The sequence below is a fragment of the Alosa sapidissima genome, chromosome 20 (assembly GCF_018492685.1).
Source record: "Alosa sapidissima isolate fAloSap1 chromosome 20, fAloSap1.pri, whole genome shotgun sequence".
NCBI lineage: Eukaryota > Metazoa > Chordata > Actinopteri > Clupeiformes > Clupeidae > Alosa > Alosa sapidissima.
This window is the reverse complement of record NC_055976.1, coordinates 29,235,729-29,259,902: the sequence shown is the minus strand read 5'-3', so window position 1 is coordinate 29,259,902 and position 24,174 is coordinate 29,235,729. Positions and strand designations below refer to the sequence as shown.

At 39.8% G+C, this 24,174-nt stretch overlaps 1 protein-coding gene across 1 annotated transcript in view; it reads right to left on the bottom strand.

Annotated features, from left to right (window-relative positions):
- Nucleotides 1-24,174, bottom strand: part of LOC121694869 — a 248,710-nt gene that overhangs the window by 87,198 nt on the left and 137,338 nt on the right. The window contains exons 43-45 of the mRNA XM_042075243.1: nt 16,179-16,361; nt 15,739-15,912; nt 14,958-15,131 (exon numbers count right to left, since the gene is read on the bottom strand). Of these exons, the coding sequence (XP_041931177.1) occupies nt 14,958-15,131; nt 15,739-15,912; nt 16,179-16,361 (531 nt within the window). The remainder of the gene's footprint in view (nt 1-14,957; nt 15,132-15,738; nt 15,913-16,178; nt 16,362-24,174) is intronic.

Genomic DNA, 24,174 nt, shown 5'->3' with positions numbered 1-24,174 from the left:
TATAAAATCTGATAGGGCACTTTGATATACAGTGGGCATCGCTTTCAAATGACCACTTCATTCGCGCATTTCGCGGCGTGAAGCTGCGTGAAGCTTTAGTACCACTTTCAGCCACCGTGCGTCGCTCTGCCACTGTACATCGCTCTGCCTGCCGTCCCTTACATAATTGTTGCCGAGAGTAATCCCAGCCTAAGAATTCAATAACAAAATAAATCATGCATAATTAAACATTACCTCGATTTAGGCTACTTGGGTATGGCTTAAGGCTTGACTACACGAAAATCGAAATCGAAATTTGCTGTCTACATTATTGTCAGTGTTGGGGTTAACGCAACTACGCAAATCAAAACAGTGGTGTGATAATTGAGCCAGTAGAGAAATAACTGTTCAGAATTAATCTGTAGCCTTGGGTAGGCTTCTGCAGAAAACAATGTTGTTGCCGATTTAATACTATCTGGCGACGTTTTTAACAGGCTACGCAATAAAGGCTTAGACAACTATGACCCACGTTTTGGTTTCGTAAATTAATTTGCCCAACTTCTTGACTGCAATGTAGTCAATTGACTGCTTGACATGTCATTTTTATTTTTCTGTACAATAAACAATTACATCTGCTTTATGCCGCAGAATTACATTCATATTTGGCTGACTGTAGACGCGCCACTTCCCTCCCCATATTCCAAGATTAAGATAGTATGAAGTGCTTTTTGTATAGGCTACTATCATAAAAAAAATAGTTAAAACGAATAGCTATTTGCAATTTGACAAAACACTGGTCCTCATTTTGCGAATGCGAGGACGATATGAGCCTGTTGCATTTAGTTAGATGTCCGAGTCACGCATAATGTTTGAAAACCACTGGCTCGTAATCACAATAATTTAACACACGACAGTTGGATAACCTACTTCATCATGTCCCCATGCCTACATTTTTGTGAGTAGCATAGAGATCGTTAAAAACAATAAAGTATGGCTCTCCGTTTGGGACATCGAAAACTTAATTAATAGACTACCGTCGAAGATGCTGACTTGCAAAAGCCTCGGGATAACACGTTATCTCCACTATCATCAGTCATGCCCCTTGATCAAAGTGGGGAATGAAATAAAAGTTTGAGAACCACTGGCTTAACAAATTACCTACAGTCCAGAACACAGAATCTGTTGCAATATTCTGATGATCGGCGATGTTTTCCAAAGTAAGAATTTCACTTCACCATGCACCTTCGACAATACCTGGCCTACCTGGTATCATTACAAACATTATTCTGTGTCCTAAAACTGGCATATTTTATGGCATTGTGTCATGTAAGTTCGTTGCAAAATCTAGAGAAATGTGTGAGGTGGTCAGCGGGGGACAATTGAGACACACATTGGATTGTGTTATTACTTGAACATTCCACACTATCCACAGCTGTGGTAGGCCTATCAGGGGCAGGAGGATTACTGTCAGCGCAGGCTTTATATAAAATTCTTCAACAGAAGGCCTCGAATGTTGTCTTGTTTGTGGAGCGCTTTGCTTCGCTTCTGTAATTTCGGCTTCATTGAAAATGAGGGCTTCCCTCAATGACCCTCCGAGAATAAATAAAGGTTGAATGAATGAATGAATGCAGGCTTGCCCAAAATAAAGGCATGTGGTTTGCGCAGCCTACAGTAAATAACAGACCCGCCAGAATGTGCGTTATGATGCTTTTTTACGAGCAAGATGTTTTTGGTACCCTACGCACACTGCATGTTCTTAAATAACAATGATCATCAGTAATATTCAACCATTAATTTGGGTAAATGGGCAAGCGTGACCACCTTGATTGGCTGATTGGCTGATGATTGTAACGCGGGCATGATTCCAAACACCTCCCTTACGATGATGAGTGACAGGTGACAGGTCTCAGAATGTGTGCGCTACACAAGGACGGAAGATGATGAATAACTGGGGCCGTAGGCTATTCACAAAGGCTTTTATCTTACTACTAGGAGTAGGCTACTCCTAAATCGCACTTAAAGATTTTAGATTGGAGTTTTCTCTTAAAAGTTATTCACAAAGCCTTTCAGACAACTCCTAAACTAGGAGTGAGTCTTCGTGGCTATGGATGACGTCATTACTCATGCACAAGCTTGACTGAAGTGACCACCTTGATTGGCTGACGATTGTAACGCGGGAATTCCAAACACCTTTCTTCCGATGATGACTGACAGGTGACAGGTCGGAGAATGCGTGCGCTACACAAGTAGTGCGAAAGACGGAAGATGATTAATAACTGAATAAAAAGGCCTAGCCTAAATGAATAAAGAGTAAGGCAAAACAAATAGCTTAGTAGCCTAATGAAACATAGGCCTATGGATTGATGCAGTAGCCTACCTTTGCAACATTATTAAATTAATCTGTCACCATATCCCTAGGCTACGTTTGCAAAGAGGAGAACATTTTAATTTGATTCACAATGAAACGTTACATTTCATTTACATGTTAACAATGAGTAGTTTTGGTTGTTGTTGGTGGCGTTATTGCATCCCTTTTATGAATGCAAAATTGTTCCCTCGCGATTGGAAGTTCCTGTTGCGCATAGGCTACGCATTTCAAAACATCGCAACGTAAAATGCCACAAAAAAGCTGTTTATGAATAGGTCTTAGTGAGTTAGGAGTCCTCTCGACTTAAGCTGTCCCAGACTTAGGTGCTACTTTTAGGTCTAAAATGCTTCGTGAATTACTTTTTGTGAAAAAATTAGGAGTCCTAAAGTTAGGAGTGACACGCCCATTATTTTTAGGAGTTGCTCCTAAATTCGCCAGTTAGGAGCTATTTTTAGCCTTAAAATTCTTTGTGAATACGGCCCCTGAATAAAAAGGTATAGCCTAAATGAATCAAGGCAAAACAAATAGCCTAGTAGCCTAATGAAACATACGGATTGATGTAGTATCTTTGTAACATTATTAAATTATTCTGTTACTATGCCTACGTTTGCAAAAGAGAACATTTTAATTTGATTCACAATAATGTTACATTTAATTTACATGTTGACAATGATTAGCCTAGTTTTGGTTGTTGTTGGCGGCGTTATTGCATGTTAGTTATGCCTACAATGCAAAATTGCTTCCTCGCGATTGGAAGCTCCTGTAGCTGCATAGGATTTCAAAACCGCAGGTTTGTGATATAGGTCTGTGAGTAAGGAGTCCTCTTGACTTCTTTTAAGCTGTCAGAGGTGGGAAGGTGTGATTTTTTGGGGGCAGGGCCGGATTAACTGGGCACAATTGTCTGATGGCCCCCCTTCCCCCCAGCCAACGTGAATCGGGTGGTTAGTTAATAGGCCTATCGTGAAGATTTTTCCTGCCATCTAAGGCACGAGCGCATCGTTTGTTTAGAACTAACATTCCATTTAATTAAACTGCTTTATAGGCTATGCCGAAATAGTTTTCAACATTTTGAATATTAGTGTCGGGTGAATTGAAATGTTCTCAAAGTAGCCGTATGGCTGAAAGCTGCTTGGGATCCCCCCCCGTCAAGCAATATAACCATACAAACGCGCTTCCTGCACTCATTGTTTCAAAAGGAGTAATTTTGGCTTTGTCAGAACTGAAGAGCTGTGGACGGCACGGCACGGTATGCCCAATGAAAATAAATTAACACAACGCAACACCAGTCTACAGTGCAGAGTTGGTAAGTTATGGTAGGCCAACTTGCAGTGAACATACAAACAGGGGAAATTATTTCTCTTGCAGCTGAGTAGCCTCAGGTGCGCACGTAGACATAAGTTGCTCTCACGACAATCGCGCCGTTAAACTGAAATAGGTTAACATCACTCTAAGTTCGCCTTCAAGCAAGGAAAATGATGATTTGAAGACATCTGTTTCGTTGGAAGGGCAAGGGGTAGCAACAGGGCAACACAGAGACAGGCCCGATGGCAGGGCTGTTTTGAGAGTATTAAAATATGGGATATTCTACGGGAAAACATTAAAACGGCAAGACAGCGGGGAAAGTTAAAATACGTGATAAACACAGAAAAAGTTGGCATGCATTGTTTCGGTCCCCGTGCACAGGGATTTGTCATACTATTAATCACATATGATTATTTGTGAAATTGTGCAAACAGGCGCAACACATTTGAAAAGGAAGGACTGGTAGCATGCAAGCTCACGGGAAAGATTAATTTAAGAACGTTATCACAAAGTGTGTGGCTGTGGCGCGGGCGGAAGACAATTGGCAGGGGAGGGTCATGTCTTTTTTAACAATTCTGTCGGAGGGTCATTGAACAATTTCTAGCAGGCATGAGAGGGTCATGCAACTTCCAACTGAAGCACTCAAAATTCCTCCGGTGGCCCCTTCAATAAATAACGATCAGTCCCTAGATTGCTGCTGGGCTATATGTCTTGGTTCTGTTAACAACTCATTGTCAAACGCATAGCCTATCTCGCGGTTGCATCCATTACAAACAAACATGCAATGTGAACGTCTGGGATTGGGGAGAGCACTAAATGCTCTACTGAATAAGCACGAAGTCAAACCTTTAAATGAAAAACACTCTTTAATAATCCAAAAAAATAAACCGCTAATGAAGTAAACTTGTGACCATCAAAAATCGTTTATCGCTTGTAACTCCGTGATACCAGGACGTAACAGGAAGGCATTTGGCTGAGCAACGGAGGTTAATATGCTCCATGTTTTGTCCAAATGATGACTGTCTATCATCGTTGCACTCGGAGAAAACCGGAATGTTTCATTCGTCCCCGTTTCAATCGTCCCGGTTGTACCTACTCAAAACGCAGATAGAACCTTATTATTCTAAGGTAGCGAAATAGCGTTCAGCATGATTCATGCCCAATTAATTCCCCTGTTAAAGTGTTCGCCTTTGTAGTTTGGTTTCGTGATAGCCTATGATAAACGGCTTATGGCCAAATATGTGAAAACGTTAAAATACAGTAGGCGATAAACCCGGAAAAAGTTGACAGTGATTTTTCATAATCACTTTGGAGGGTCATAGAAAAATGTATTGCTGGCGAGGGAGGGTCACGTCTTTTTGGACTAATGCTCCCAAAACTCCTCCGGTAGCCCCTTAAATAAATAACGAACAGTCCCTAATGAAGTAAACTTGTGACCATCAAAAATCGTTTATCGCCTGTAACTCCGTGATAACAGGACGTAACAGGAAGGCATTTGGCTGAGCAACGGAGGTTAATACTCTATATTTTGTCCAAATGATGTCTGTCTATCATCGTTGCACTCGGAGAAAACCAGAATGTTTAATTTGTCCTGCGTCTCTACGGCTGCAAACGGGATTCACTCGCAGTTAACCAAATATTTCTTTATTAGGGCAGGGCAGGCATATTTCTGGCTATTACATTATTTCTAAACCAGTCTGCTAAAGTCTGTAGTGAAGTCTGTGTACGGTTTTCCAGGCTCCATTTCTTTTTACGAGACACCCTGCTCACTTGAGCCATCTACCGGTTGTTTGGGTTGTTGCAGCGTCTCACTGGAAAAATACAAATTAAAGTCGCGTGATACCGCGTGATCCCACGCGCGGACCGCGAGTGAAGCTGGCCAGGTCGAAGCACTGCCCACTGTAGGCTGCACGCACTGTGATTTGGAATGTGATAGAATATGAAGAATGGTCTTTTGCCTTTGTGTGATGGTGAGTCTTGAGGTTTTCAATTATTCGTTTCCCTAGTATTTACATGAAGGACATGATAATTGAAATACATTCCACTCAGATATCTAGGTTCATACAGCCTACCCCCCAGACTTATTGGCACCTTTGGTAAAGTTGAATAAAAGAGGTATAAAATAATCTTTTGGTGATTTATTGTACTCTCACAATGAAAACAATGAGGAAAAATCCAAGCAAATTTATTCTGAGAAAAATAAAAATCTCCTAAAGAGATAAATATTTAACGAAAACACGTTGCTCACAATTGGCACCCCAAGAAAAATCGTTTACACACAGGGCCGTGGGAAGTGAGTTTTGGTTGGGGGTGCTGTAGTCGGGGGGCGGGGGGCATACTGGCATTGCATGACAGACAGCACAGGCATACATCACTGTCAAGAACATTATGGCTACACTACAGAAAAAATGCGACAAAATGTTGCAAACCACAGATTGAAATAACGCAAACAAAGTAACCGTCTGCTATCTGACGCTACACTAGTAAGGTAACAAAGTTGCTGTAGCCTTGCACCGAAAACGACGGTGAACACATGAAATATAAAACTGTTGAACACCAACATTAATAAAACGTAATAATTATTGACGCTTCTGACATGGGTGTCAAAACAGGCTAAAGACCCTATCGCACAGCATATTATTAGACAGAACACATTGACTCAAAACATATGCATAACATAGGCCTACACAACGCAATATTCATAGGCTAGCCTACATTAAATTGATCCACATATCACAAATATAGCCTACAACAAATGCTAACATCATAAACGCACAGTGTAGCCTTTAACCTACACTTTCAAAAAGAAGAGAAAGAACGCTCTGAGGAGGCCACTGAAACAGGCACGCAAGGACACAGATGAATAAGTACATCTACCTCGCTGAAGAGAGCTCTTGTTTGTGGATGGAGCTTACTCAATATCCATGCCACCTTTCACCGTGGTGCACCGAGTCTCCCTGATAACACTATGCATCATTTTAAGCTGAAGATTGAGGTGGCCCGTGTTCAGCTCCTTGGGAAACTCACGGTAATATTCAGCTACTTAATATGGCATATTGTCGTACCATAAAGCTAGCGTCATAGGATATCTCCCTCCGGTTTGTTTTGTTAAGTTTGTTTAGTTTTTGTTTAGATCTCCCAGGTCTAATGTAACATTTTTTTGTGCATAATAGAATAATAGACAGGGGGACGGAGAGCTTCTTTTTTTTCTGATCGTGAGTGGTATGACACATAAATACGCGTGCTTTCCTGCAGGGAAACCCCCAGCACCCCCACTTCCCACGGCTATGTTAGTAGTAGTCATTGGCTGTCTGCCATGTCAATTTTATGTTTGGTATACAATGTGCATCCAATTTATGTCTCCTCATCATTTGTGTTTTGACTGGCACACCGGAGTCTTTACAACCACATGACTCATAAATGTATTGCTCTTCGGAGCCATATATGAAACCTGTCGCCCGTGAAACTTGTTGAAAGTGTTGATGGCGGGTATCTGCTGAGTTCTATCTTGTCACCGTGGCTACTCCGGCCTATTCTGCTTGGCCCCCTCATTGCTGCTTGCAGTTATTGGGGGCCAAGCAGCGAAGCTGCGAAGCCCCATTGTGTTTCTATGATTTCTTATTATTATTGGGGGCCAAGCAGCGAAGCTGCGAGGACCTCATAGTGTTTCTACGTTTTCCTATTATTGGGGGCCAAGCAGCGAAGCTTGTGTTTGTTAGTTTTCTTATTAGGGGTCCGAGCAGCGTAGCTGCAGGACCCCTATTGTTTCTGTACCGTTCATTTTTGGCCAAAATTCTGTAAAAGTCATACTGCAGCCTAAACCGTAACTCCAAAACTCTTCAAATTTTCAGGTATGGTTACCAGTACCCCCCTCTGTCCATAACCCAAAATTTGGGGTACTGCACCCAAAGGTGGCGCTGTTGAAAAAAAAGAGTTAATTATGCTAATTTCTCCTTACCAGATTGACCTAGACTCAAAATTCTTTCATAATATTAATCTCTAAACTCAGATGCATCTTTTTGGCCCTGGTCTTATGGTCTAAAAATGTTTACTTTTGACACAATTTCATGGAAAAGCCAAACATTATAAAAAGTTTCACACTCTTCAAAAATAATTAAATCTTCACCAACATTCTCACAGACAATGTTTAGACCAAGCTTCACAAAAGTTATCGATCAGAATTTTGATATTTTGTTCCATTTCAGAGATATAGGCCAATAAAGTTAGACCACTTAGGCCAATTTTCCTAGATCACCTATATTCCTATAAACCGTAAGTCCTAGAAACTTCACATTTTCAAGTATTGTTACCAGTACCCCCCACTACCCATAACCCAAATTTTGGGGTACTGCACCCAAAGGTGGCGCTCTTGTCAAAAATGCTTATTTCTCCTTACCAGATTGACCTAGACTCAAAATTCTTTCATCATATTAATCTCTACATTCAGATGCAACTTTTTCACCCTGGTCTTATGCTCTAAAAATGTTTACTTTTGCCACAATTTCAGAGAAAAGCCAAACATCATGAAAAGTTTCACAGGCTTCAAAAATGATCAAATCTTCACCAAAATTCTCACAGACAATGTTTAGACAAAGCCTCACAAAAGTTATCAAAAGAATTTGGATATGTTTTTCCATTTCAGAGATATAGACCAATAAAGTTCGACCACTCAGCCCATTTCTCCTATATCACCTATATTCCTATATGAGTAATTTTTTTTCCTTGGAGAACAACCATACAACCATCATTATGTGGATACCATTAACAGTGCAGCCATTAACAGCCCTAATAACTTGTCTGTCAGTGCCACCACAAAGTGAAGTACATGTATGCTTTGACACTCTTGTGCGTGTCAGATAACCCACTTTTGGTTTCAGCCAATCAAATGACAGTGTTTTTTTTACTGTCGTCCTGGCCGTCGGAATCAGTCCAAATAGCACAAAGAAGTTTGCTAAAATATTGGTTGGGACTAGTATCTAGCGTCCCCACCTAAACCTACGCCCATGGGACAGAATATATATATATATATACTTATATACATGTATATAAGTTTTGAAACATCTACTCTTTTATGGCTTTTACTATTGTTACATTGTAGAGCAAAACTATGAATTAACAGATGTGTGATAAGGGTAATGCAGTACACAAAAAAGAGTAAACAACAGATCTTCAACTTTTGCTATGATTACAGCATTTCACATTCTTGGCATTCCCTCAACCACCTTAACGTTAGACACTGTAAATGGTTTTCTAACAGTCCTGAAGGAGTTCCCATACATGTTGTACGGGAACTTTTTTCCTTACTACATAACGCCTAAAAGAGTAGGTATTTTAAAACGTCTGTCCAGTAGCGTGTGTGTGTGTGAGTGTGTGTGTATTAGGGCTGTCAAACAATTAATTATTTATTAATTGTGATGAATCGCTGAATTTCTATAGTTCATCGCAATTTATCTCATATTTTATCACATGATTAAAATTCTATTATTTTGCATTTCAGAACTTTCCAGAATTCCATATTTAGCCTGGATACCTGACTTCGCAGAGAGTCTGGCCTAGATCTATTGGCAAACGTTTATTTCTTGGTTGGTGGACGCTTGTCTGAAGTTTGAAATCATTGAAGTTCAATCACTAACGTTTGGTAATGACGTATGTTAACCACGGGGGACACAACAATAACGATAGGTTTGCAACTTAAACGTAATCGCTCTCAGGAACGCCCTTTGTTCGCTGGTTGGTTCGGAGACAAGTTGCCGATGTAAACGAAATGAAGAGCTATTCCAGACTGAGTACTGTAGGGAAATGTAAATGAGCGGAAGTACGTACACAGGCGGAGGTCAGGCTATTCCATATTAACAATGTAAAGCAATTGTTAGTGTATCTTGATTGGAAATCAAATGAATGCAAATACAGTTACTTTATAAACTAACTTTAAGACATGATAATAATTGATAATTTCAAATCAAATTTCATTGATGTGCAGCGAGCCTGAGGCAACACAATGTTTTTTTCAGAAATATAGTTGAATAAACTGAAATACATGCTACAGCAGAAGTGGATGCACAACATGTAGGACAAATAATAAAGGGCATAAACTAAAAATACTCTGTATGTTCATTATCTTTGAGTTCAGTTGAAAATAAGGATGTTTTCATATTGAGAAATATGCAAGTACATGTGGAAAATGTAGCAGCATGTTTCAATGAAGTGCACACAAATCAGAAATAGCCTAGTCCATCTCCATTAACTATGTTCAGTTCAGTTAACTAGCTCAGTTGAAAACATGTAACAGTGTAGGAGTGTAAACAATTTTCACAATGCTACCTACCTGCCGTCATGGTGCTGTCCAATGACGACATAGTGCTGCTCTGTCTGTCAATATATGTTTTATGCTACCCATACTAGTTGTATTTATCAATTTATTTTAAAGTTTGTGGATTTGCGCTCTGCTATGCACCATGTCACTTTAACCTGACATCTGTCACTCTAGCCTCCTGGACTGTCATCCAGGTATGTTGTGAGTAGTGTGCCCGCCTGTGTCAAGGGTGATCCTGTGTGGGATACCGTATATATGTATATATATGTTCTGTCTTTTTTTGTGTTTTTGTTGATGTCCTGTCATGAACACACTGAAGCAAATCCCTAGCAACTTGCACCGAGTTGAATCTTGAATCTTGAATGTTTAGCTGGTAGATCAGGGGTCGGCAAATAACTCTGGCCGTGGGCCAGTATTGACTTATTCTAATTACTTCTTTGGATAAAGTATATCTTACTTTTATTCTTAAATAGGCTACTTAGTTGACCAATCTCCTGACAATGTTACGATGTTTATTGTTTGCCTACAAGAAATATTAGCATGCAGAGTGAGAAGCGAACTACAGGAGTTAGCTGGGAGAAAAATAGCTGGGCTGGGCCTATAAAGAGGAATAGAAAGAAAATTTAGCGTTCATCTTACCCGGTTTCACAAATGCAAACCCGTGTATCAGATATGCAACAAGATAGATAGATAGATAGATAGATAGATAGATAGATAGATAGATACTTTATTGATCCCCAAGGGGAAATTCAAGGGTCTCAGTAGCATACAGACATCACACACAACATGCACTTACAGCAGAAATGGTAAACATAAGTATAAACATATAACTACACTGTACAATAAAGACAGTAGAAGAAAGATAAGAAAACTAAAACTAAATACTAAATACACTATATAAATTAAATTAAGAAAGTCCAATGTGCTTGAGGGTGATCAAGCATAAGACGCTTGCAGTGACAGGGCCGGGACTGGTAAGGTGCTAAAGGGAGTGAGTGTCATGGTGAAAGTGCAAAAAAGTAGTCCAACCATAGTCCTTAGTTATGTGTGCATGGGAAAGTGCTCAAGAGAGTGAGTGTCATGGTGAGGGTGCAAAAAGTAGTCCAACATTAGTCCAACAGTGCAACAGTGCAAGAGTAAGGTCTAGAGACCAGCATTAATAATATGGACAAATAGGAGAGTAAAGTATAATGTAGACAAGGTAAAATAAAAAAACTATTTCAGTGCAAGAACAGGTTGAGGTAATAGGGTTATAGCCATTCATTCATTCAGTATTGTAGCAGAAGCCTGACCGCAGCCATTCATGTGTGCTAATATAGCATGAAAAACAGTGTAGCAGTAAAACAGTAGTGAAAACATTAGGCTGTGTACATTAGTAAAACAGTAGTAAAACAGTAGTAAAGCAGTAGTGGGCAGTCAGTACTCAAACATGGAGAGGGTGGAAAGGGAAGTACAGCCTGCTCTGTCCTTTCTTGTAGACAGTGTTGGCTGACCAGTCCAGTTTATTGTCCAGGTGGAGACCCAGATACTTGTAGGTGCTTACCACCTCCACATTGACCCCATCAATGGAGACTGGTAGCAGAGCGGGCTTAGACCTGCGGAAATCCACCACCATCTTCTTGGTCTTTGAAGTGTTTAGTTGAAGGTGATTGAGTTTGCACCACTGCACAAAGTCCCCCACCAGGCTCCTGTACTCCTCCTCTTGCTCGTCCCTGATACACCCCACAATTGCAGTATCATCAGAAAACTTCTGCATGTGGCATGACTCGGTGTTGTAGCAGAAGTCAGATGTGTACAGGGTGAACAGGACTGGAGAGAGCACAGTTCCCTGTGGCGCTCCGGTGCTGCTGATCACAGTGTCAGAGAGGCAGTTCTTCAGACTGTGGTCGCTCGGTCAGGTAATCTGTAATCCAGGTTACCAGGTGAGCGTCCACACCCATCTGCAAGAGCTTGTCTCCCAGTCTGAGGGGTTGGATGGTGTTAAAAGCACTTGAGAAATCAAAGTACATGATTCTCACAGCACTTTTCCCCTTGTCTAGGTGAGAATGTGTCCTGTGTAAAAGATAAGTGATGGCATCGTCCACGCCCACTTTCTCCTGGTATGCAAACTGTAACGGGTCTAGTGCATGCCGTACCTGGGGTCTGAGCATACCTAAGACCAGTCGCTCCATTGTTTTCATCACATGTGATGTTAGAGAGACAGGCCTGAAGTCATTAAGCTCGCTGGGGTGTGGTTTCTTGGGGACGGGGGTGAGACATGATGTCTTCCACAGTGTTGGAACTTGTCCGAGACGTAGACTCCAGTTGAAGATGTGCTTCAGTGGCTCCCCCAGTTCAGCAGCACAGGCCTTGAGCAGCCTTGGACACAGTCTGTCAGGCCCGGCTGCCTTACGAGGATGAAGTTTTTTTAAAAGATAACTTACTTGATCAGCTGTAATGATGGGGGGGGTGAGGGGAGTGGAGGGTGAGGAGGAGGGGTGCTTCTGAGAGGGTTGTCGTTTGGCTAGAGACTGATGGCCGTTGGCTGAAGCCATTGTTGCCGCACTACACGTGGTCACCATGTGGGGGAGAGGTGCGATAGCCTGATCAGCAGTGATGATGGAGGGGGGGAGGGGAGGGGAGGGGAGGGGGGGCAGCATCTGGGGTCTGTGTGTCTGATGGCTGTTGACTGAGGTCGTTGTCACCTCGTTGTTCGTGGTCGCCATGTGGGGGAGGGGTGCAATATCCAGTGATGGTGGGGGTGAGTGTTGCACTGGTAATGAGGTGAGGTGGGGGCTGGGGGATGGGCAATCGAACCTGTTGTAAAAGTGGTTCAGCTGGTTTGCCCTGTCCAGGTCTCCCTCCACAGAGCTGCTGCTCTTCTTAAGGCCAGTGATAGATTTCATACAGTCCCACACCTCCTTCATGTTGTTATCTTGCAGCTTCTGTTCAATCTTCCTTCTGTAGTCCTCCTTAGCCTCTTTCAGCTTAATCTTGAGTTCCCCCTGTACTCGCCTCAGCTCTGCCATGTCCCCCTCCTTAAACGCCATCTTTTTCCTATTGAGAAGGGTCTTGACATTACTGGTTATCCAAGGCTTGTTATTTGGATAGCAGCGTACAGTCCTTGTGGGAACAACAATGTCCATACAGAAGTTCAGATAGTCAGTAGTGCAATGTGTGACCTCCTCTAAGTCCTCTCCATTCAGTAGCACACTCGAGTCAGTGGACTCAAAGCAGTCTCTCAAAGCCTCATCCGCTTCCGGTGTCCACTTCCTGAAGGTGCGCGTGGCTACTGGTAGACTCTGAACTTTTGGCTTGTACATTGGCTGAAGATGAATGAGGTTATGGTCCGACTTCCCCAGTGGGGGAAGGGGGGTGGCACTGTAAGCATCCCTCACGTTTGCATACATGAGATCTATTGTCCTGTTTTTCCTAGTTGGGCAGTCAACAAACTGGTAAAAGTTTGTGAGGGTGGAATCTAGTGTAATGTGGTTGAAGTCACCAGAGATCGCAAAGAAGGCATCACTGTGCTGAGTTTGGAGCCTAGCGACTGTAGAGTGAATGACGTCACACGCTGTGTCCGGGAGGGCTTGAGGCGGAACGTAGACACAAACAACAATGGCGTGCGAGAACTCCCTCGGCATGTAGTATGGTCGTAGACTGACCGCTACTAACTCCACATCCTTACAGCATACAGTCTCCTTAACTGTAACATGTCCGGGATTGCACCATCTGTTGTTTATGTACAGCACCAGTCCGCCTCCCTTCTTTTTGCCAGAAAGTTTATTGTCTCTGTCCAAACGAGCTACAATGAAGCCGGGCAGCTCAACGTTAGCTGGGAAGATATGGCTTGTTAGCCACGTCTCCGTAAAGCATAGCAAACTACAATCCCTGTACAGCTTCTGATTTCTTACCAGGACAGCCAGTTCGTCAGTCTTGTTGGCCAGTGAGTTCACGTTTCCCATAACCATCGAGGGAACTGAGGGCTTGTGTTGCCACTTCTTCTCCCGACGCCTAGTCCTCACTTTAACTCCCGCTCTGCAACCCCGAAAGCACCACAGCTCCTCCGGGATGTTTACGTGAACCCTACCAGCATTCCGTCGTATTGCAAGCAGCTGATTCCTTGTGTACACAAGTTTGTTGCCGCTGGTGCATTGTAATAGATCCATAATATCCATAGGATAGAATGAAAACACTCCTCAAAGTGCGTAATCCAAAAAAGTTGTGAAGTAAAAAAAGTAAAAAGTAAATAAAAGACGGTAAGAAAACCAGAAAGACACGGAGCTACCTCGACAGGCTGAGTCTCTTGTCGGCGCAATATTGAAACGCTGGCCAAGACCTATGTTTAAGCACCCAAAAAATCGGACTGCCAGAATAATTTGGCTGGGCCAAATAATTTCGGTGGTGGGCCAGCTGGTGTAAAATTAAAAAATCTTTGGCACCACGTGATTCATGCAATTAAAATAAATTAACACGTTATATGCTTAGTCGCATCACAATCAACGTGTTAACGCTGACAGCACTCATCTCAATCCTCATCTGAATCATCTCATGGTAGTGTAGCGGTTAAGGAGCTGGGCTAGCGTGCAGTAGCATGAAAGTTGTCGGTTCAATTCCCAGCTTCCACCATTGTGCCCTTGAGCAAGGCACTTAACCCCAAGTTGCTCCAGGGACAATGTAATCCCTTGTAATATAGTTGACATCTGTAAGTCGCTTTGGCTAAAAAATGCGTCGGCCAAATGTAATGTAATGTAATCTCAATATACTGCTGATTGTAAATCAAATGAATATTTGATTACTGTTATTGAGGGTTGAAATTATGTAATCTGAAAACTGAAAAACACCAATATGGATATACTGCATGTGTATTCATTATTATCAAATGGTCTCATTTTAAATGAATGAAACATTCTCTCTATGTTCTGTAGCAACTCAATTTTACAAGAATTAATATTAAAATCAAATTGCAGATGCATAATATTAGTTATCTTATTCCTATTTTCTGCCATTACTCACTCCAGTTTCTCTAATTTACACTCTGGTTTCTCCAATAGCGCAGAGATGTGCTTCACTCCTGAGTCTCCTAGTTCATTCCCACTCAGATTCAGCTGTATCAGGTGTGAGGGGTTTGATCTCAGAGCTGAAGTCAGAGCAGCACAGCCTTCTTCTGTTACACTGCTGCCATTAAGCCTGGAGAGAGAAGAAAGAGGGGAGAGTTTCAGAGAACTCAACAACATAATGCCTCCGTCCACAGCTAACACCCATGCAGAGGCAAAAACAGCCAGTCAAAACAGCCAAATTCACACTCTGATATATCAGATGCTCATATAAGTAGATATGTGTGCTTGAACAAGAACAGATTACCTTGTCGCCAGTGTTGACATAGACACTATTTTTTTTTTTTTAAATCCTAATTCATGTACACAATCCAACAATCCAAACTTAACCAAGACAGAATAACAGTGTTTCACTGAGACTAATTCCATGTGCATTTAAAACTAAATATATTGTAATATTTCACCCACATGTGAATCATTTATCAATACTTCCTAAACTAAAAATATTGAATTAGTGAAGAAAAATCGTAAAGTTTTGGTTCATCTTAAAAATCAAATTGAACACTAGCACTTCATGTGGTGTTTTGTGTTGGTTACTGCATATATTTGTAAGGTACACATGGCCAGAAAAAAATAAAACAATTAAGAACACTTCAGTCTGTCCGACAAACACATTATAACTTATTTTGTGTTAAAAGAACATGTAGATTTGTGAACGGATGGAAAGTCGGAAAACTAACTTAAGTTTCTTCAGTTTGCAGTGTGAATCCTCCAGTAGAGCACAGAACTGCTTCACTCCTGAGTCTCCTGGTTTCTCCCTACTCAGATCCAGCTCTGTCAGGAGTAACGGGTTTCTACCTACAACTTTAGTCAGATAATTATAGGCTTCCTCTGCAGCATCAGTCTTCAACAACCTGTAGACAAAGGAGGAGGACATTTATGTTAGTAATCATTCATTAACTGTCTACTATGACAATATTCCTAAATATTTGAGAATGAAATTATACATCTTTTACCTACAACCCAATATAATTGAATTTACTAGAATTTACATTTAAATGTATCTCTTTTGACTAGCTTCTTCTTTTTTTAAACTGTTCTTCACAATCTCTCACCACAGAGTCGTAAAGTTGTAAATTATTCATTTAGTTCACCATTTACATAAACCATAATATCTCACCTCAAGGTCTGAAGTTTAAAGTTCGGATCATTAATTAAATTATAGAAGTCAGTGAGCAGGTCCACTCCTGATTCTCCAGGGTCATTTCCTCTCAGGTCCAGCTCTACCAGGTGTAAGGGGTTTGATTTCAGAGCTGAGGCCAGAGCAGCATATCCATCTCCTGTTACACTACACTCTGAGAGTCTGGAGAAAGGGGACAGAACAAGGGCGTAGGTTTGGTCTCAGCTTTGGTGTGGACACATCCCCTACTCTAGTTGTCACAATACCAAAATGATTGTTTCAATACTGATATCAAGTGAAGAAACTCGATTTCAATACTTCTGCCATTTTTAAAATTTGATTTGATTTGGGGGCCCCCACCACCTTGACGCCATCAGTAATATTGAATATTGTGTGATCATACACATCAATGGCAATCCTAGACTTTGATTGACCCTCCACACACACACACACACACACACACACAGAAAGTGATGGCTTATCTCATAGGTTTCTATTTCATATTTTGGAATTCATATAAACGTTATATATGTTGTTAATAATGTATAGTATTTTATGATCTGCATATTTACTAACAGCTAAAATATTTAGTAATTTGAATGCATCATATTGATATTTAAATGATTAGGTTACACTTGTCTTTAATGTCATCACATTGTGATGTGTATGTCTAATTGAGTGCCTGCCACTTTAAGAAGAATGTGAACGTAATTACAGTGCATGAAAATGCACTGTACTGTTCTTCCTAGGCTTCTTCTTATTACAGTGCATGAAAATGCACTGTACTGTTCTTCCTAGGCTTCTTATTACAGTGCATGAAAATGCACTGTACTGTTCTTCCAAGGCATTTTATTACAGTGCATGAAAATGCACTGTACTGTTCTTCCTAGGCTTCTTATTCTTCTTCTTCTTATTACAGTGCATGAAAATGCACTGTACTGTTCTTCCTAGGCTTCTTCTTATTACAGTGCATGAAAATGCACTGTACTGTTCTTCCTAGGCTTCTTATTACAGTGCATGAAAATGCACTGTACTGTTCTTCCTAGGCTTCTTATTCTTCTTCTGCTTATTACAGTGCATGAAAATGCACTGTACTGTTCTTCCTAGGCTTCTTCTTCTTCTTCTTCTTCTTCTTCTAACGCATTTAATGCAGCTTCAACCGTTTATATTAAACTATATTAAACCTCATCTACTTAGCAACCAATATAGTTTGTTTTTACTCTGTATGATATTTTACATCATATTTTTGCATTTTCATGCACTGTATTTCCTTCAGGAAATGCTTTTCTAGTTCTTATTCTTCTTCTAACGCATGTAATGCAGCTTCAACCGTTTAACGTAGAAACTTCATTCAAACTATGTTACGTAGGTCTTACTTAGGACATGGGTGCTATGTATTTTTCAGCTTTGTAACTTTTATACTTTTTAAACTATTAATTAAAAACTATCAAAATTTCCCCATTGACTTAACATTATGATTATGACATCACAATAGAGCCGTTAAGCAATTAGAATCCTATGGCAGGTGTTCGGGCCACCTGCATCAACTGCCAGTCTCAGGCTTTAAGCATACAAACTGGCCCTATTAAGACTACACATCCTGTTCAACTGCTTCCTCTGCCAAAAACTGTTTCAAAATAAAAGTCCTCACTATAATATTTTACTGTTAAACAATTTAACCCTTTAAACTACTGAACTTTTTAACTGTTTAGCCATTGTAACTGTTACTTGTCATCAACTATGACTCCTACCCACTGTAGCTAGTTAGCTAAGTTAGCTAAGTCACATGGTTAGCATAGTTAGCATGCTAGCATGTTAGCATGCTAGTTAGCATTTTTAGCAAAACTGCTTAAATTATTAGCTAAGTTAGCTAAGTCACATGGTTAGCATAGTTAGCATGCTAGCATGTTAGCATGCTAATTAGCATTTTTAGCAAAACTGTTTAAAATGATTAGCTAAGTCACATGGTTAGCATAGTTAGCATGTTAGTTAGCATAACTGCTAAAAATTATTAACTAAGTTAGCTAAGTAATATGGTTAGCATAGTTAGCATGTTAGTTAGTATAGTTAGCATAACTACTAAAAATGATTAGCTAGTTCAGTCATTCCAACTATATTAAACCTCATCTACCTAGTTCAGTCATTTGAACTATATTAAACCTCATCATGATGGTTGCCAATTAGCACATCATCTGTTTTAACAATATATTTCACACCATATGTTTTGCATTTTCATGCACTGGTAATTCCCTGGAATTGCGTTTTCTAGTTCTTATTCTTCTTCTAACACATTTAATGCAGCTTCAACCGTTTAACGTAGAAACTTCATTCAAACTATGTTACGTAGGTCTTACTTAGGACATGGGTGCTATGTATTTTTCAGCTTTGTAACTTTTATACTTTTTAAACTATTAATTAAAAACTATCAAAATTTCCCCATTGACTTAACATTATGATTATGACATCACAATACGGCCGTTAAGCAATTAGAATCCTATGGCAGGTGTTCGGGCCACCTGGACCAACTGCCAGTCTCAGGCTTTAAGCATACAAACTGGCCCTATTAAGACTACACATCCTGTTCAACTGCTTCCTCTGCCAAAAACTGTTTCAAAATAAAAGTCCTCACTATAATATTTTACTGTTAAACAATTTAACCCTTTAAACTACTGAACTTTTTAACTGTTCAGCCATTGTAACTGTTACTTGTCATCAACTATGACTCCTATCCACTGTAGCTAGTTAGCATGGTTAGCATAGTTAGCATGCTAGCATGCTAGTTAGCATTTTTAGAAAAACTGCTAAAAATGATTAGCTAAGTTAGCTAAGTCACATGGTTAGCATAGTTAGCATGCTAACATGCTAGCATGCTAGTTAGCATAGTTAGCATAGCTGCTAAAAACAATTAGCTAAGTTAGCTAAGTAACGTGGTTAGCAGTTAGCATGCTAGTTAGCATTTTTAGCAAAACTACTAAAAATGATTAGCTAAGTTAGCTAAGTCACATGGTTAGCATAGTTAGCATGCTAGCATGCTAGTTAGCATTTTTTGCAAAACTGCTAAAAATGATTAGCTAAGTTAGCTAAGTAACATGGTTAGCATAGTTAGCATGTTAACATTGTTAGTTAGCATAGTTAGCATAACTGCTAAAAATGATTAACTAAGTTAGCTAAGTAACACGGTTAGCATAGTTAGCATGTTAGTTAGCATAGTTAGCTAATTATTTTTAGCAGTTATGCTAAGTTAGCTAAGTCACATGGTTAGCATACTTAACATTTTAACATTGTTAGCATGCTAGTTAGCATAGTAACTTGGTTAACATTATTATCTTTGTTAACATAGTTAGCATAACTGCTAGCAAACAGAGCCATTCCAAGTGTCAGTTATAGTCAACTATCTACCTAAATAATTTAACCATTTAAACTATCCACTTATTTAACCGTTCAATCATTCCAACTATATTAAACCTTATCTACCAAGCAAATCATTTAACTATATGAACTATCCACTTATTTAACTGTTCAGTCATTCCAACTATATTAAACCTCATCTACCTAGCAACCAATATAGTTTGTTTTTACTCTGTATGATATTTGACATCATATTTTTTGCATTTTCATGCACTGTATTTCCTTCAGGAAATGCTTTTCTAGTTAGCTTTTAGTCTCACGGTTTTAGGTTAGTGGATATAGTTGTGCATAGTGCAAGGATATGTGGATTCAATTCATCATGTTTTCTATGTCATTAGATAAAATAAAAAGTCAAAGAACATCTTTCTGAGATTACAGAGGAGATAAGTGTCTCACAATGTTCATTCATGAATTTATGAGTATGGAAATGCACCATAGTTTATCTTTTATTTTTCTGCATTGTGCTGTGCAGGCTACATTCACAAATACATTAACCTACATAAACAGAATACAGAAACAGGAAAATGTCTCGGATGCATTGTTTATTGTGACTGCAAAATTTTAACTTGAGGTAGCCTAATTAACAGTCAGTGACATGGAAACTCTATGCAACTTATATTTTGTCGTGTTGTGCTATGTGCGACTGTCTGTGCTGCACACTAATCAACATGACTCCTAACCTTAGTTGAAAGATTACAGAAGTTAGGTTTAGCTGTGAAAATATCCTGGATATACAATCAACAGTTAATGCTATTTTTCACAGTAGAATCCGCATTTGAAAGCCTGGTCATGTTAGGCTACCAGTTGTAGTTGCCAGTTTGTGTGGCTAGTTATTTTGCCTACTTGCCTAGGTGGTGTTTAGACGACAACATAAACGGTGATATTTTTCTGCGTTTGACCCTGTCATTTAGGCGCAAACGGAGGTTTTTAAAAACTCCGGGTTGATCTTTTTTTTGGGGGAAAACTCTGTTTGCTTGTTGAATAAATAGATACAAATGGAGATGTATGTGATGAGGCAGAGATTTTTTTAGGCAGCCGACATCACAGTTGCCTATGCACAAACTTGCATCTGCAACCTATGATTATGGATGCATTCAGAGTAGCAGTCGCATTTATGTTGGTGCAAACCCTTTTTGTCTGTTTGTATTTGCAAATACAGTTCACAGGTTCAAATGAGGAAGTGATTCGTTGCTGTTGTTGCTATTTTCGGGATTCTGATTGGCGTGGGCTTGAGCTTCTCATTACACTACCACATACAGGTTTGGCATGCTCTTGACGGCATATATCCGGCTTAGTGTAAACAAAAACTTTTCTGAAAACTGACAGGTGTGCACGATGTTATTTTTGAAAACGGAGAGGGTGAAATGTCCGTTTATGAAAATAACCGGCCACGTGTAAACGTAGCATTAGACTCTGCATAATGAAAAAGCTTTGTATGCCCCTTTTTTGGTGGCATAGCTGGCTAAGCACAAAAAGGGGCAACATGTACATGCTGAAGGGCAAAAGGAATATTAAAATGTTTTACACTGGCCTTTTTTGGGTTATGTATTGGTAGGCAGCCCTAATAACTTGTCTGTCAGTGCCACCACAAAGTGAAGTATGCTTTGACACTCTTGTGCGTGTCAGATAACCCCCTTTTGGTTTCAGCCAATCAAATGACAGTGTTTTTTTTACTGTCGTCCTGGCCGTCGGAATCAGTCCAAATAGCACAAAGAAGTTTGCTAAAATATTGGTTGGGACTAGTATCTAGCGTCCCCACCTAAACCTACGCCCATGGGACAGAATATATATATATATACTTATATACATGTATATAAGTTTTGAAACATCTACTCTTTTATGGCTTTTACTATTGTTACATTGTAGAGCAAAACTATGAATTAACAGATGTGTGATAAGGGTAATGCAGTACACAAAAAAGAGTAAACAACAGATCTTCAACTTTTGCTATGATTACAGCATTTCACATTCTTGGCATTCCCTCAACCACCTTAACGTTAGACACTGTAAATGGTTTTCTAACAGTCCTGAAGGAGTTCCCATACATGTTGTACGGGAACTTTTTTCCTTACTACATAACGCCTAAAAGAGTAGGTATTTTAAAACGTCTGTCCAGTAGCGTGTGTGTGTGTGAGTATTAGGGCTGTCAAACAATTAATTATTTATTAATTGTGATGAATCGCTGAATTTCTATAGTTCATCGCAATTTATCTCATATTTTATCACATGATTAAAATTCTATTATTTTGCATTTCAGAACTTTCCAGAATTCCATATTTAGCCTGGATACCTGACTTCGCAGAGAGTCTGGCCTAGATCTATTGGCAAACGTTTATTTCTTGGTTGGTGGACGCTTGTCTGAAGTTTGAAATCATTGAAGTTCAATCACTAACGTTTGGTAATGACGTATGTTAACCACGGGGGACACAACAATAACGATAGGTTTGCAACTTAAACGTAATCGCTCTCAGGAACGCCCTTTGTTCGCTGGTTGGTTCGGAGACAAGTTGCCGATGTAAACGAAATGAAGAGCTATTCCAGACTGAGTACTGTAGGGAAATGTAAATGAGCGGAAGTACGTACACAGGCGGAGGTCAGGCTATTCCATATTAACAATGTAAAGCAATTGTTAGAGTATCTTGATTGGAAATCAAGTGAATGCAAATACAGTTACTTTATAAACTAACTTTAAGACATGATAATAATTGATAATTTCAAATCAAATTTCATTGATGTGCAGCGGGCCTGAGGCAACACAATGTTTTTTTCAGAAATATAGTTGAATAAACTGAAATACATGCTACAGCAGAAGTGGATGCACAACATGTAGGACAAATAATAAAGGGCATAAACTAAAAATACTCTGTATGTTCATTATCTTTGAGTTCAGTTGAAAATAAGGATGTTTTCATATTGAGAAATATGCAAGTACATGTGGAAAATGTAGCAGCATGTTTCAATGAAGTGCACACAAATCAGAAATAGCCTAGTCCATCTCCATTAACTATGTTCAGTTCAGTTAACTAGCTCAGTTGAAAACATGTAACAGTGTAGGAGTGTAAACAATTTTCACAATGCTACCTACCTGCCGTCATGGTGCTGTCCAATGACGACATAGTGCTGCTCTGTCTGTCAATATATGTTTTATGCTACCCATACTAGTTGTATTTATCAATTTATTTTAAAGTTTGTGGATTTGCGCTCTGCTATGCACCATGTCACTTTAACCTGACATCTGTCACTCTAGCCTCCTGGACTGTCATCCAGGTATGTTGTGAGTAGTGTGCCCGCCTGTGTCAAGGGTGATCCTGTGTGGGATACCGTATATATGTATATATATGTTCTGTCTTTTTTTGTGTTTTTGTTGATGTCCTGTCATGAACACACTGAAGCAAATCCCTAGCAACTTGCACCGAGTTGAATCTTGAATCTTGAATGTTTAGCTGGTAGATCAGGGGTCGGCAAATAACTCTGGCCGTGGGCCAGTATTGACTTATTCTAATTACTTCTTTGGATAAAGTATATCTTACTTTTATTCTTAAATAGGCTACTTAGTTGACCAATCTCCTGACAATGTTACGATGTTTATTGTTTGCCTACAAGAAATATTAGCATGCAGAGTGAGAAGCGAACTACAGGAGTTAGCTGGGAGAAAAATAGCTGGGCTGGGCCTATAAAGAGGAATAGAAAGAAAATTTAGCGTTCATCTTACCCGGTTTCACAAATGCAAACCCGTGTATCAGATATGCAACAAGATAGATAGATAGATAGATAGATAGATAGATAGATAGATAGATACTTTATTGATCCCCAAGGGGAAATTCAAGGGTCTCAGTAGCATACAGACATCACACACAACATGCACTTACAGCAGAAATGGTAAACATAAGTATAAACATATAACTACACTGTACAATAAAGACAGTAGAAGAAAGATAAGAAAACTAAAACTAAATACTAAATACACTATATAAATTAAATTAAGAAAGTCCAATGTGCTTGAGGGTGATCAAGCATAAGACGCTTGCAGTGACAGGGCCGGGACTGGTAAGGTGCTAAAGGGAGTGAGTGTCATGGTGAAAGTGCAAAAAAGTAGTCCAACCATAGTCCTTAGTTATGTGTGCATGGGAAAGTGCTCAAGAGAGTGAGTGTCATGGTGAGGGTGCAAAAAGTAGTCCAACATTAGTCCAACAGTGCAACAGTGCAAGAGTAAGGTCTAGAGACCAGCATTAATAATATGGACAAATAGGAGAGTAAAGTATAATGTAGACAAGGTAAAATAAAAAAACTATTTCAGTGCAAGAACAGGTTGAGGTAATAGGGTTATAGCCATTCATTCATTCAGTATTGTAGCAGAAGCCTGACCGCAGCCATTCATGTGTGCTAATATAGCATGAAAAACAGTGTAGCAGTAAAACAGTAGTGAAAACATTAGGCTGTGTACATTAGTAAAACAGTAGTAAAACAGTAGTAAAGCAGTAGTGGGCAGTCAGTACTCAAACATGGAGAGGGTGGAAAGGGAAGTACAGCCTGCTCTGTCCTTTCTTGTAGACAGTGTTGGCTGACCAGTCCAGTTTATTGTCCAGGT